The 15,508-nt window shown below is 52.9% G+C and overlaps 1 protein-coding gene across 2 annotated transcripts in view; it reads right to left on the bottom strand.

The window, feature by feature from the left end:
- The window catches only part of FMNL2 (formin like 2), a 178,435-nt gene extending 164,184 nt beyond the window's left edge, over positions 1–14,251 (bottom strand). For both annotated transcript variants that reach the window (XM_054380889.1, XM_054380890.1), the window contains exon 1: positions 14,135–14,251. In XM_054380889.1, the coding sequence (XP_054236864.1) occupies positions 14,135–14,251 (117 nt within the window). The remainder of the gene's footprint in view (positions 1–14,134) is intronic.
- Between the last annotated feature and the right edge of the window lie 1,257 nt (positions 14,252–15,508).

A 15,508-nucleotide genomic window follows, 5' to 3' on the forward strand; every position in this document is an offset into this window, starting at 1 on the left:
GCAGAGTTGCAGAAGACAAACACTTGTTTTGTTGGAGATCTCATGGCAAATTGGAAAGCAACACATGTTGAATCCATACAGCATGTTCGTCGGGATGGAGCATGGGCAAGTTAGACACCATCCAAGTCTTTCCGTAATGAAACACTTGTGGAAGGCACTGAGATGCTATTTTAGGAAGAGACAAAGCCTGGGACAAATTAATGCTTCTGTTTTCCAACATATCCATATAGAATATTGAGCTTTGGGGGATGGTGGGGATCTGATAATGCTCAGCAAGAGCTAAAAGACCTGTAGGGGGCAAGAGGCTGGGGCCAGACTCTTGTCAGTGGGGCCCAGGGATAGCACAAGGGGCAATGGGCACAAACTGGAAGCCAGGAGGTTGCATCTGAAGAAGAGGAGAAATTTGTTTGGTGTGAGGGTGCTGGAGCCCCAGAGCAGACTGCCCAGAGAAGTTGTGGAGTCTCCTTCTCAGTCTCAGGAGAGCTTCCAACCCCAGCTGGGCATTGTGATGCTGGGCAAGCTGCTGTGGGTGTCCTGCTTTAGCAGGGGAATGGTCTCCAGAGGTCCCTTCCAACCCCCACCATGCTGGGATTCTTGAGTTATTAAAAATACAAAACAGATGATCAAAACAATGAGTGGAAGTAAAATAATATTTAAGTGAAACAGGAGTGGACAGCATGAACCTTTCACCACCTATAGACCTGGGATCCCTTTGCAGATGTGATAGGAAACATGAATTCCTCAGTGGCAATGTACATAGGTAAGAGCATGGCTCTTCAGAGTCAGCTGATGCCATCATAAGGAGCCCAAGCCCTAAAACCCAGCTGCTTTTACTACACTGACCCTTCAGAAGTGGAATGTGACCCATGGAAAATTAATGCAGCAACAGCAGCTGAAAGTGCTTTTACCTGACTGGCCTCAGCCTTTCATAGATTCATAGAAAGGTTTGGGTTGGAAGGGACATTCGAGATCACCTAGTTCCAACCCCCCTGCCACACCTTCCACTAGCTCAGGTTGCTCAAAGCCTCATCCAACCTGGCCTTGAGCATCTCCAGGGAGAGGGCATCCCCAGCCTCCCTGGGAAACCTATTCCAGTGTCTCACCACCCTCACTGCAAAGAATTTCTTCCTAATCTCCAGTCTAAATCTCCCCTCCTCAACCTTTAGCTCCACTGATGCTGCAACTCTGAACTGCTGAAGGCTTGGGCTAGTTTGGGTTGTTTTTTTTTTTTAAACACAATTATAAATCAAATCCAATGAGTTGGTGTCACTTACTTCCCACACCAAATTCCCAAATGTACTCTCCCTAACAAACAAAGAAGAAAACAAACAATAACTCAGCTCAGTTTGTCTGCAATGTGGCTGAACATTACTCAGTGTGGAAGTCTTCCAGGGGTTAGAAGGACTGCTCCACAGCCTCTGCCTGGAAGCATATTTCACACTGGCAATGCCTGCTTTTGCTCCTCAGCTAGTTTCAAAGTCTAACCTTCAGTTTACCAAAGAAAAATCACCTTTACAGATTCACACAGATTGCAGAGGGCTGGGAGGGAACATCAAAGGTCATCTTGTCCAACCCCCTGCAGTCAGCAGGGGCACCTCCAGCTACAGCAGGCTGCCCAGGGCCACATTCACTCTGATCTTGAATGCACCCAGGGTCAGGGCCTCAACCACATCCCTGGGCAATCTATTCTAGTATTTTAAAACTCTCAGTGTGAAGAACTTCCTCCTAATCCCCAGCCTAAATATCCCCTCTTCCAGCTCAAAGCCATTGCTCCTCACCCTGTCACTCCAAGCCCTTGTCAAAAGTCCCTCCCCAGCTCTCCTGTAGCCCCCCCTTCAGGTACTGGAAGGCTGCTCTGAGGTCTCCCTGGAGCCTTCTCTTCTCCAGGCTGAACAGCCCCAACTCTCTCAGGCTGTTCCCATAGGAGAGGTGCTCCAGCCCTCTGATCATTTTAGTGGCCTCCTCTGGACTTTCTCCAGCAGGTTGATGTCTCTTGTGTTGGACACCCCAGAGCTGGACACATTTCTCCAGGTGATGTCTCAGCAGTGCAGAGTGGCAGAATCCCCTCTCTCCATTTGCTGGCCACACTTCTTTGGATGCAGCCCAGGATGCCACTGGCACCTTCTCCTACAAGTAAGAAAACCCACCAGAGCAGGGTACACTCCATCCAGAACTGCTCCCAGGGGACCAACCCTCACCCTGCAAAGTCTGTCTGAAACACATACATGCTGTCACACACAGCTCTAGAGGACACAACCCTCAAAAATGACCACTGAAAAGCAATCCCTTCTCTAGGACTAGGGGGGAATGGAACAAAACTAGAAATGGGGAGATTCAGATTGGATGTCAGGAAGAAATTCTTCCCCATGAGGGTGGTGAGACACTGGCACAGGTTGCCCGGGGAGGTGGTGGAAGCCTCATCCCTGGAGGTTTTTGCAGCCAGGATGGATGTGGCTGTGAGCAATCTGCTGTAGTGTGAGGTGTCCCTGCCCATGGCAGGGGGGTTGGAACTGGATGAGCCTTGAGGTCCCTCCCAACCCTGACAATTCTGTGATTCTTGTCGTTTCCTCTATGGCTTCCTGCACTGGGAAGTTATTTTGATCCTGATCATGATGTGCTTAATTCAAACTCAAGAGGCAGCCCAAGCACTTAAAAATAAACTGGTGCTGAAGAGCAATGCTGCATTAGCATGTTCTGCATAATTCATTTGGTCTTGCTGTGGATTGCTCTTCAGTTCCTCCTCCGCACAAGGTCAGGATGGCAGCTCAGGCACGTGCTGCTCCACAGCTTCCTCCAGCAGAGCTGGGTACCAGCCCTCCCTGCCTCACCTCATTGAGTCTGTTACCCAAGAACACTCTGGTTAAGAGCACCCTCCTGGCACCTTGATTTATAAGGAGCTCAAAAAAAAAGTCAGGCTGATGATGCTCTTCCACACGAAGCTTCGCATGTGATTAGGCACAAGGCAGCTCAAGAACATCTGCCAGTCATGGTGTGAACAGCAGTGACCTCCACCAAGGGACATCACTGACTGCTGACATCAGCTTGTGCAGTAGAATCTGCAGGAAAACCAAAGAGGTGTACTTAACATCCCCACCCATGCTACAAGTAAGCACTGGGCATCAGGGCTGACACAAGACCACTTCACAGAACCCCTGAATCCCAGCATGGGGAGGGGTTGGAAGGGACCTCTGGAGATCATCCAGTCCAAGCCCTGTGCTACACCAATGTCACCCACAGCACCTTGCCCAGCATCACAAAGGCCAGGTGGGTCTGGAAGCTCTGCAGGGGAGACTCCACAACCTCTCTGGGCAGCCTGCTCCAGGCCTCCAGCACCCTCACAACAAACAACTTTCTCCTCATCTTCAGATGGAACCTTCTGGCTTCCAGTTTGTGCCCATTGCCCCTTGTGCTGTCCCTGGGAACCACTGACAAGAGTCTGACCCCAGCCTCTTGCCCCCCACAGCTCCTTTGGCTCTTGCTGAGCATTGCTCAGCTCCCCTCTGGGACTGCTCTTCTGCAGGCTCCACAGCCCCAGGGCTCTCAGCCTTTCCTCCTCACAGAGATGCTCCCTCAGCATCTTTGGAGTTTCCCCTGGACTCTCTCCAGCAGTTCCCTGTCTCTCTTGAACTGGGAAGCCCAGAACTGGACCCAGTACTCCAGATGTGGCCTCACTAAGTCAGAGTAGAGGGGCAGGGAGATAAGCAGCAGTGGTGACACTGGAGTACAAACCTGCCCTGTGAGACCTCTCCCCCAGCACCTCATGCTCACAGCCACGCAGGGAGCTGCTGCTCAAAACAAGTGTCACATGCTGCAGGAGCTGGGTCAGCAAAGAAAAGCAAAAGTAAAACCGAAAGCATTCAGAGGGATTTTCCACTCCTAGAAACCAGCTGCAGGATGGGTTCACTTCACTGCTCTGCTCCCCAGCAGGATGGGTTCACTTCACTGCTCTGCTCCCCAGCAGGATGGGTTCACTTCACTGCTCTGCTCCCCAGCAGGATGGGTTCACTTCACTGCTCTGCTCCCCAGCAGGATGGGTTCACTTCACTGCTCTGCTCCCCAGCAGGATGGGTTCACTTCACTGCTCTGCTCCCCAGCAGGATGGGTTCACTTCACTGCTCTGGTCCCCAGCAGGATGGGTTCACTTCACTGCTCTGGTCCCCAGCAGGATGGGTTCACTTCACTGCTCTGGTCCCCAGCAGGATGGGTTCACTTCACTGCTCTGGTCCCCAGCAGGATGGGTTCACTTCACTGCTCTGCTCCCCAGCAGGATGGGTTCACTTCACTGCTCTGCTCCCCAGCAGGATGGGTTCACTTCACTGCTCTGCTCCCCAGCAGGATGGGTTCACTTCACTGCTCTGCTCCCCAGCAGGATGGGTTCACTTCACTGCTCTGCTCCCCAGCAGGATGGGTTCACTTCACTGCTCTGCTCCCCAGCAGGATGGGTTCACTTCACTGCTCTGCTCCCCAGCAGGATGGGTTCACTTCACTGCTCTGCTCCCCAGCAGGATGGGTTCACTTCACTGCTCTGCTCCCCAGCAGGATGGGTTCACTTCACTGCTCTGCTCCCCAGCAGGATGGGTTCACTTCACTGCTCTGCTCCCCAGCAGGATGGGTTCACTTCACTGCTCTGCTCCCCAGCAGGATGGGTTCACTTCACTGCTCTGCTCCCCAGCAGGATGGGTTCACTTCACTGCTCTGCTCCCCAGCAGGATGGGTTCACTTCACTGCTCTGCTCCCCAGCAGGATGGGTTCACTTCACTGCTCTGCTCCCCAGCAGGATGGGTTCACTTCACTGCTCTGCTCCCCAGCAGGATGGGTTCACTTCACTGCTCTGCTCCCCAGCAGGATGGGTTCACTTCACTGCTCTGCTCCCTAGCAGGATGGGTTCACTTCACTGCTCTGGTCCCCAGCAGGCTGGGTTCACTTCACTGCTCTGGTCCCCAGCAGGCTGGGTTCACTTCACTGCTCTGGTCCCCACTTGGAAGAAGAACAGCACCAACAGTGAAAAAAATGATCAGAAATGCTGAGAGCTCCAAACTAAAAGCATGTTTTGAGGGCAAAAGAAGGAACTGACATTAGGTTTGCCTTGTAGTAACAGATCAGTGACCAAAGAAAAGACCTGAAAGTGAAAAAGCTTGGTTTCACTCTAGGATGTCTTCCAAGCTACAAATCATGAGTAAAAAGCCAGCTCCTCCTGTGGGGTCTTCACCTCTTTAGTGTAAGACCTCACAGACTGAGAGGGCAGATTTAAACCACCTTTTCTACCAGTCCTGGAAAAAAACGTTTTAGTCAACAAGTAGAGGCCTTAAAATGAGAGTAAATTTTGTCTGGACCCTGTCAAAAACAGAGGTGGTGGTGGTGATCCAAGAGGAAGCACCAGATCAGACCCTTCTGCAAGTGGAAGAGCATCCAGCACCCAAACCTCAGCAGGATGGACAAAGCCTTGAGCAAGGTAGTTTAGTGGAAGGTGTCCCTGCCTATGGTAGGCGGGTTGGAACTGAATGATCTTTAAGCTGCTTTCCAACTCAAACCATTCTATGACAAATAATCCCCTACTTCTCCTAAGTACCCATAGAAGGAGATGGGTTGACCAAAATCACCTTTCAGGCAGCTAAGTTGTTTTTAAAAAGGAATTGGATTAGTCAGGAAGTTGTGTGAATCGTTCAACCATCTCTGCTGAATGATGCAAAAATAGAACAAAAATAATAGTAGCGGGTGGTGCTTGCTAACAAACACAGGGAGAAATCAGACCTTTCTCTTTGGTTTTGTGTTTCTGCTGGGTTTGGCTGTTCAGGGAAGGGAAAAGTTCCTGTACACTTGAACACCTTTTCACAATGCATGAAAAGCTAAAATGATTTCTTCCTTGACAACTGAAAGAGTAAAGGTCTCCAGTGGCTCCAAATCATTGATTTGAACACGATTCAACAGCTACTGTTTTATTTAACATCACCTTGTAAACTCTGAATTTCATTTGGTGCCTCTCAAGTTCTTCCCAGAGCATCACCCACTGCCTACAGTACCACAGAAGAGACCATCTCACACCTTGGGGCCAAGCTTTGCATGACCTTGCTTGTGAAGATAAAATAAAACCCCCTTTATCCTGTACAGAAGGTTAAGGAAGTTGGTGGAGATGCTTGATAAAGCTTCAGTGCACTGGAAGAGAAATGATTGTGCAGGTCATGGGTAAAGGTAGGAGGTCTGCTAGCTGTCAGCAGGAGAGCATGGAAGCTGCAGGCTGTTCCACTAAAACCGCTCTGTGAACACTGTCAAGAGTTCAGGCTGGGCTGGCCACCAGAGCAGTGCCAGAGGCTCTCCATGAAGCCCTCTGCCTTCACTAAGCAAAGAGAAAGGGAATAAAGGAGAGAAACTGATGGCTGGGAAAGAAACTCAACCAGCTGGGATGGAAAGAAGAACAATGCCATGGAAGAGAGACAAAGAGACACAAACCAACATGGAACCCAACCCCTGAGGGCAAGGCTGGCACCATTGGCACCACTGATGCTGGGGGCAGGCACTGGGCAAGTCCCAGCCTGGACTCAGCAGCAGGTGGGAACCACATTCAGGAGCTGGATTCTGGAACTGCATTCAGAACACAGGGATGGGGATGGAAGAAGGGACAGAGTCCTGCTGGGACACCAGCCAGGGAAGAAGAGGCTTGGCCCTGGGCATCCCTCAGCTTGCTCCTGAAGATGCCCTCCATGGGCTGCAATGCCTTATTGGGCACTTGAGGCTCCCCTGTCCTGGCTGCTCCTCCCCACAGCTGCCACCTCTGCCTTGCTGCCCCCCAAGCTGTGGCACAAGCTGTGGCAGTGCCCTTGGTGTGCACAGGAGCAAGGCTCAGGCAGAGCCTTTCTGCAGCCAGCCCTTGGCAGGACCTCTCCCCATCAGCTTCTCCCTGCTAGAAGCAGCCCCTGGCTGTGCAACCCTGCCCTGAACTTCAGCAAGTGCCTCACTGAGCAGAGCCTGAGCTGGGCAGTGCCAGCCCTGACCAGAACTGGTTCTGCTCTGGCTCACAGCAGGACACTCAGCTAAAGAAATAAAACGTAACTGTGCTGTCAGTGTCACAGATGTGCACCTCACCTCCTTTTGTTGTCCCTGGGTAAATTGACTGACCTGCTGTTGCTCACCTTAGACAAAAGCACAGAGTCATTTGGAAGGAAGGATGACATGATTATGAGTTTGTACAGCACAAAAAGCATTAGGAAACATCTTTGCCATCACTTCCATAACTGGGTTCACAGATTCAGGCTTTCACATCCAACTGGGATGCCCCTGCCAGCAGCTCCCAGCAGCAGCAGCCCCCTCCTGGGACAACCCTTTGAGTCCAGCCCCACTTTGTGGCCATCAAAGAGCCATCCCTTTTAACTGGGCTTTTTGACAAGAGCTTGCTGCTGTCTCTCAGGGTATTAAGAGCAAAAGACACACAGAGTTTGACAGGATGGGTTCATACCTTCATCATTATAGCCTGATAAATTAAGGAGATTAGTTTGTAGGGGGAAATGGTACCCAGAAGAAAACACATCTACATCAGCTTAGGCATTTTTTAAGCCTTCCATGTTTCCAGGAGCTGGGACTAACTTTGCTTAGCAGCCAAGTACCCACCACAGTATCCCTGTGTTCCAGACATTCAAAAATAAAGGGAGTTTCACCAAAAAACCTTCTCCTGTGCTATCCAGGTGGAAAAACTTACAAATGCCCTTCGCCGATTTCCAAGGCAGCTCGACAGATGTGTCACCGCCTAGGAAATTCACTCTGTGAATTTAGCCTGTCAGAAAATCATACCTTTAACAACATGACTTATTGGATTGCTTCCTCAAGCAAAAAAAAAAAAAAAAAAGTCATTGCTTGAATCATTTTGAGACCTGGAGGAAAGAGTCCAGAGGCCTGGCAGAGATGAGGTCTGAGGGTGAAAACACCACCAGCCTTTTCGATATTTGAATCTCCAAACTCTCCTTTTCCTGAAGGTTTTCCTAAATCTAACTTAGTGTCTCTCAACTTCCATAGGATTGCCTTCAAATTCCATGAAAACAATGCAAATTACACCCAAGTGCAGGATCTCAACTGAAACCTGTCCAAGAGCTCTGTCAAATTTAGGAATTATTAAGGAATCCTGTGTCCCACTGAAGCGAGGGAACTAACAGTACCTCACAGGCATCTCCTGCAACCATGTCATGCTCTTTAATCACTTGCAGACTACAAATCCCACATCTTATAAAACAATTGTATAATATATTTGATAGAGGATTAGGAAGAGGAATGGAAAACAGCTGGGAAATGTTACAGAGTTTTCGCACTGAGCTTTCAAATTCTTCAGCGATAGACTCCGAAACCCCCTCGACTGGTGTGGAAAACGATGCTGGGATCAAATCCACTGTGGAGAAGGAAATGCTAGTGGAATGGAGAAGTTCCTTTCAGCAAGCATTCAGCAGGAGCAGAGCTGATGCTCTGCCTCCAGGTAGGAAGCAGGACAGAGCACAGCAGGGCCAGAAGCAGGACAGCAAACACCTCCTCCTCCTCCTCCCTCCACGCTCCTCCCCTCACCCTTCAGACGTTTCCCTCAGGCCCCGGGCACAGAAGACTCCCTTGTAAAACGAAACAGCACTTGGTGGGGGTAAGAGGATATTTCCTGTTCACCTCACCGCAGATTCCTAATCCAGCAGTCAAATTATGTCAATCACAGCTCATTAGGCAACCATTTACCCTGCCAACTTCAGCCTGGCTGCTTCCTCCAAACCACGTGTCATGTGCAAACGTGCAGCCCCAGCACCGCCTCAGAGGAAGACCACCCTGCTGCAGGAGCTGCAAAGCCTGGATTTTACCCACACAGCTCCAAACCCATGAGTTGCTCCATCAGAGAACGGTGCCATAATGGCTACAGACACATTCAGCAGGCTTGGCTCGCACATGCTCAACAATGCTGTCCTCTGCAGCAAAGGGTTGGTGACCAGAGATCAGCACTCACGGGCACCTGCCCCACGTGTCACAGAATCACGGAACTGGTTGGGTTGGAAAAGCCTGCTAAGACCATCCAGTCCAACCTTCAACCCAACACCACCATGGCCATTGAACCGTGTCCCCAAGTGCCATGGCCACCTTGAACACCTCCAGGGATGGTGATTTCACCACCTCCCTGGGCAGCCTGTTCCAATGCCTGACCACTCTTGCAGTAAAAAAATTGTTCCTCCCTAAACCTCCCCTGGCACAATTTCAGGCCATTTCCTTTCAATCTATCACCTAACACTAGGGAGAAGAGATCGACCCCCACCTGGCTCCAACCTCCTTTCAGGAAGTTGTAGAGAGTCATGAGGTCTCCCCTCAGCCTCTTCTCCAGGCTTGTCCACAGGACAAAGCCAGGAGAAAAATCCAACAGATCCGAGGAGGAAAAGCGAGCATGTTGGGGAAGGGGCAAGAGCACGAGGTTCCTGCAGACACTCTTGCTCTGTTCTGCCCTCTAGTCTGCTCTCATGAGACCCCACCTTCATCACAGCATCCAGTTCTGGTGCCCCCAGCACAAGAAGGACATGGAACTGTTGGAGCTGGTCCAGAAGACGCCATGAAGATGACCACAGGGCCAGAGAACCTCCCCTGTGGGGACAGGATGAGAGACTCGGGGCTGTTCAGCCTGCAGAAGAGAAGGCTCCAGGGAAACCTTATAACTGCCCTGGTACAGGAGAGCTAGGGAGGGACTTTTGACAAGGGCTTGTAGTGATAGGACAAGAAGGAATGGATTGAAGCCTGAGGAGGGGAGATTTAGAGTGGAGATTAGGAAAAAATTCTTTCCAGTGAAGGTAGTGAGACACTGGAACAGGTTGCCCAGGGACATTGTGGATGCTCTGTCCCTGGGAGTGTTCAAGGCCAGGCTGGATGGGGCCTTAAGCAACCTGGGCTAGTGGGAGGTGTCTCTGCCCGTGGCAGGGGGTTTGGAACTGGATGATCTTGAAGGTCCCTTCCAACCCAAACCATTCTATGAATCTGTAAACAAAAACCCAGAGATGGCAAGCTCCAAAGTCAGCACCAGAGCCAGGCTCCAGCTCCCAGTTCATCCAGAATCCCTGACAGGCAAATCAGGAACTCGGAGGCAGTAGCACTCCAGCACCTCCCTGGACTTTACACTCTTGTGTAACCCTGAAGCTGAGGGAATTATTTCACACGTCCTATCACAGGGGAGGCTTCACAGCAGTTTGAGACGACAGAAAAGCAACACTTAGCTCACAGACACAAACCTGGGTCTCTCCTGGCTTATCCTCCACGTTTTTCTCCTAGAAGCACATCCCATCAAATTTATCTTCCTCAAACACACAGACCCTGGTCTTCACTAGGAGACAGAAGTACAGATCTCGATGCAACGAGCAAGCACTTTTACTACACCAGTCCCAGAAACAATACCAGGAGCACAGAGCACAACGGGCCAAGAGGTTTGATGCAGCCAGACCCAGCACTGCTGTACTTCACCTTGGTCAGACACCACTGCACATGTGCTCGACCAGTCCCTGATAACAGGCTGGAGGAGCTTAATAGCACAGTTAGAATGCAAAGCTTCACCAAAGCATTGTGACCTGGAGCACTTCCCATCATCATCTGCAATTTCCCATCAAACCTCAAAGACTGAGGCCAACCAAGAGGGCTTAAGCTGATGCTGTACATTTGAAGTGAACAAACTACTTCACCAGAAACTTTCCTCAAGATTCATTCTGCTAAGAACCCAGCAAACACAAGTGAGCACATACATGCATGACCTCCAGGAGCACTGCTGCTTGGCCACCCCCCTGCTGAAGAGACCACAGAGGTCCTAAAGATCAAGAAAGCGTGTTCAATGCCAGGTTGGATGAGGCCTTGAGCATCCTGATCTATTAGGAGGTGTCCCTGCCTGTGGCAGGGCGATTGGACCTAGACGATCTTCAAGGTCCCTTCCAACCCAAACCATTCTGTGATTCTATGTTTGAAGTGGGAAAAATAGACCGACAGCACAGCACTTTGTGGTACAAACACAGCCAAGCTGCAGTCTCCTTGTGGACATGCACGTGTTTTAGAGGCTCACTGGGCTGGTTCTGCACAAGGAGAAAAGGATCAAAACTTCAAAATCCTTTTGTGAGGCTGCACAGGAGGAACCTTTCTCACACTCTGCACACAGAAACTCCTGGGTGTGCTGACGATGTACCTGCACACAGCTGCAGCTCCAGGGAGCTGTGTGTTCATCAAAGTCAAAAACATTCTTGGAAACTTCATTAGTGGTAAGAAAATTACTATTGTCAGCAAAGCCCCTCAGGACCCCATCAGGGCTCTCAGAGTGTGCCAGCCATGCTTGTGCCAGCCTAATTTCTTAAGACAGCATGTAAAGAAGGTGAGATTTAGTCCTACAACCCTCAGCATCTCCTTCTCCACACTCTCAGCTCCTGACTAATCCTCTCTCTCCCTACAGAAAATATTCCTCATCCTTCCCCCTCCCCCCCTCCAATCATCATTCCTTTCTCATTAATTCCTTCTGTTCTCCTGCCCACCCCTTTCTGGGGTTTGACCAGTGGCACAGTCATCTTCTCTTCAGAGCCACAGAGTAAATGGACTAATAACAGCCTAAGAGTTTATTCTTTCATACACTGGTCAGATGGTTCCTGGAAGCTGCAACCAACATCAGCCATCCCCAGCTGGCTTTGAGAACAGGCTGAGGGTGCTTTTTGGCTGCTCCCGCGGCGGTATTTGGGCCCCATAGAATTGTTTCAGTTGGAAAAGACCTCTAAGATCATCCAACTGCCTCCCATCTTGCAGCTTCCCCTGCCTCCACCCCGACGGGAGGAGACCACCCAACACCCCGCTTGCACAGATGTGTCTGCACAGCCCTGCACCCTTCATCCCCTGACCATTAATTTAAGTCTATCTTCTAAAAACAGATGCCATCTCCTCCTTTCAAGTACCTCAAGAGATCACAGGCATGGTCCTGTTATCTCCCATATTTATGTTACATGTATCTAGCACACTCTGCTCTCCCAAGTGATGTCTTTTACTGATCTCATCAATTGCTCCTAACTCAAGTCTACTAATTTTCTGCCACAGAGCAGGCACACAAATGAAGCCAGGCACCCTTCTGGTTGGTTATTCATAAATTCATTAAATGGTTTGGGTTGGAAGGGACCTTCAAGATCATCTAGTTCAAATCCCCCCCTGCCATGGGCAGGGCCAACCTCCCACTAGCCCAGGTTGCTCAAGGCCTCATCCAACCTGGCTTTGAACACCTCCAGAGAGGGGACACCCACAACCTCCCTGGGCAACCTGTTCCAGTGTCTCACCACCCTCACTGCAAAGAATTTCTTCCTCAAATCCAGTCTCAGTCTCCCCTCTTCCAGCTCAAAGCCATTGCCCCTCATCCTGTCACTATAACCCTTGTCAAAAGTCCCTCCCCAGCTCTCCTGTAGCCCCCTTCAGGTACTGGAAAGCTGCTCTAAGGTCTCCCTGGAGCCTTCTCCAGGCTGAACAGCCCCAACTCTCTCAGCCTGTCCCCACAGGGGATGTTCTCCATCCCCCTGATCATCTTTGTGGCCTCCTCTGGACCCGCTCCAGCGGTCCCATGTCCTTCTTGTGCTGGGGGCACCAGAACTGGAGGCAGTGCTACAGGTGAGCTCTCACCAGAGCAAGGGGGCAGAATCACTTCCCTCATCCTGCTGGTCACGCTACTTTCGATGCAGCCCATCACAGTTATGATGAATGAAGACTTGATTCTGAGCCATGTGCTGCTTGCAGGGGGGCATCTCCCATCTGCAAAAGGGCCACGGGTTTCCCCAACAAGAGCTCTGTGAGCTCAGGCTTTTTCCACTGTGCCTAATAATCGTAACATCTCACTCGCCATTTGGCTCATCAGTGGGGGTTCCTGCCTCAATAGGCTTATTCTTTTCTTAGACATGATAATCTAATTGGGTCTAACCAGAAATAATCCCCAACACATCAGTTTGTGAAGCCTCAGTCAACACCAGGAGTATTTCCAAGACCGGGAGGGTTTGCTCTAGTCTCTGACACAGGAATCACTCTGGCAGCAGCTCGCCTCACTAGGCTTCACATGGCATTAAGGCAAGGCAGGGCATGGCATGCACATGGGTTTGAGTCCTTCTCCAGCTTCTGCTTTTCACCCGAAAGCAGCTCAAAAGTAATAAGGACCTGGAAGAACTGATGGGTTGTTTAAATTTACTCGTGCTAGACACCTGAAGGAAACCAGGACGTTTGCCCAAAGCAGCACCAAGGGAATCCCAGAATGGTTTAGGCGGGGAAAGAGCTGTAAGCTCACCGGGTCCAACCAAAGCACTGCTCTTCTTCCGAAGTTCTGAGAGAAGGGTGATCCCAAACGGTCAATCGCACTACTCAGCCAAACAGACAGAAAACAGCCAAACAGACCCGAAACTGACAGAAACGCCCAGAACCAGCCCCGGTGAGCCGCATACAGACGCCGGGGACAGGGGGATGGCAGGACCGGAGTGTCCGGGGCAGGGTCCCACCGCCTCACAACCGACCGAAGGGCTCCGGCTCGGCTCCAGCTCGGCCTCCTGGAAGCCGCCAGGCCGAGGCGAGGCCGCACCGAGTCTCCCCGCGGCCACTGGCTCCCGCACCGGTCCTTCCGCCGGGGCCGGTACCGCCAGCGAGCCGCCGCGGGCTGAACCCTCCCGGCTGCTCCTCAGCGCTTGGCCCCCGCCTCGGGGGAAGCGCCTCGGCTCGGAGGAAGGCGGCTCTTCGGGGGCTCCCGAGACAAAGAGCGGCAGCCGGCACACACGCCTTGTGTCCGTCCCCCCGCAGCCCATCCCCTGCCCCACCGCGGCTCCGTCCCGCCGCCTCCGGCCGGGCCCTGGGGTGCTGCGGGCGGCACCGCCCCGCCAAGCCCACCTGTGCCCCGGCCCCGGCCGGGCTAGAGCGGCCTCAGCCGCCGGGGGAAGAGCGCGGCGGGGCAGCTCCCGTCTCGGTCTCCAACTTTTTCCCCGGTTCTCAGCCACTCTCCGCGCCCATACACACACCCCCTCCCCGCGGCCACCGCGGGGCCCCGCAATTTCTCCGCGGATCCTCCGCGGAGGCCCGCGGGCGGAAGGCAGCGGGCGAAACGCGGCGCCCCGTTCCCGGCCGCCCGACCCCGCTCCCCACAGACAATGGGGCCGGTACTCACCAGGACGACGGCGAAGCGCTCCTCCAGCTCACCGGGCTCGGGCATGGGCAGCTTGAGGGGCACGCTGTGCGCCCTGAACTCCGTCTGCTGCGAGTCCACGCTCCCCGCGTTGCCCATGGCGGCGGCGGCGGCTGCGGCAGCAGCAGCAGCGGCCCCGGCGGCGGCCCCTCCGCGCTGCCTCCGCGCTCCGCGCCGCCGAGCCAGGCGGGCTCCGCGCCCCGCGGTCGCCCTCTAGCACCGACGGCGGAACGCGGCGGCGCCGCCGCCCGTCATGGCTCGCCGCCCTCGCCCTCCCCCCGGGGCGGGCTGGCTTCGGCTGCGGCTCGGCGGCGGCGGCTGCTGCTCCCCCGCATGCCGCCCCGGCCCCGCACAAAGCCCCGCTCCGCCCCCGGCCCGGGGCGCGATGGGACTCGTAGTCCCTCTGCCCTTGTCCAAGGGGGAAGGGGCCGGCTGCGTGCCCGCCTCGGGGGTAGGCGGGGGTGGCGGAGACCCCTCGGCGTCCATTTTATCTCATAGCGCTGCGGCCGGCCCCGGCCGGCCTCCTCGGGCAGGAGCCTGGGGGGCTGCGGGGCCCGGGCTGTGTGTCCCCAGATAGCTGGTGTCAGGCTGAGAGACCCCCTCCAGCTTCGGGGCTTTGGTTTGGGATCACCGAGAACCTTCTGGCCACACTAAGGGGCTTTCAAAGAGTCCGGGCCCTGTTCGTAGCTTCCACAGACCGAGGTCATACAAGGGGAGGTTTAGGTTGGACACGGGGATCAATTTCGTCCCCAAAAAGGTTGTCAAGCCTTGGCCCACGCTGCCCAGGGCAGTGGTGGAGTCCCCATCCCCAGCAGGGGTTTTAAAGTTGTGGAGATGTGGTGCTGAGGGCCATGGTTGAGTGGTGACCTGGCAGTGCTGGGTTCATGGCTGGACTTGATGACCTGAAAGGCCTCTTACAACCCAACCCATTCTGTGATTCTATAATCTTGATCTACTGCAATCAGAACAACAGGTGAAAAAATGGACGTGAGGCAGCAATGTGTGCTTACAGCCCAGAACCAACCCTTACTGTCCTGGAGTGCAGCTACTCTGGACGAACCTGCTCTGGCTGAGGGCTTGGACTAGACTATTTCCAGAGGCCCCTTCCAACTCCTATCATTCTGTGATTCTGTTCAGCCTAGAGAAGAGAAGGCTCCAAGGAGACCTGGTGGCCTTTCAGAGCTTAAAGAGGCTGATCAGAAAGCTGGGGACAGACTTTTGAGCAGGGCCTGTTGTGACAGAACAACGGATGATGTTTTCGACTATAAGAGGGAGATTCACACTAGAAAGAAGGAAGAAATATTTGACACTGAGTGTGGTGAGAGCCTGTTACAGGTTGCCCAGAGAGGTGGGAGA

The sequence above is a fragment of the Indicator indicator genome, chromosome 5 (assembly GCF_027791375.1).
Source record: "Indicator indicator isolate 239-I01 chromosome 5, UM_Iind_1.1, whole genome shotgun sequence".
NCBI classification, from domain to species: Eukaryota; Metazoa; Chordata; class Aves; order Piciformes; family Indicatoridae; genus Indicator; species Indicator indicator.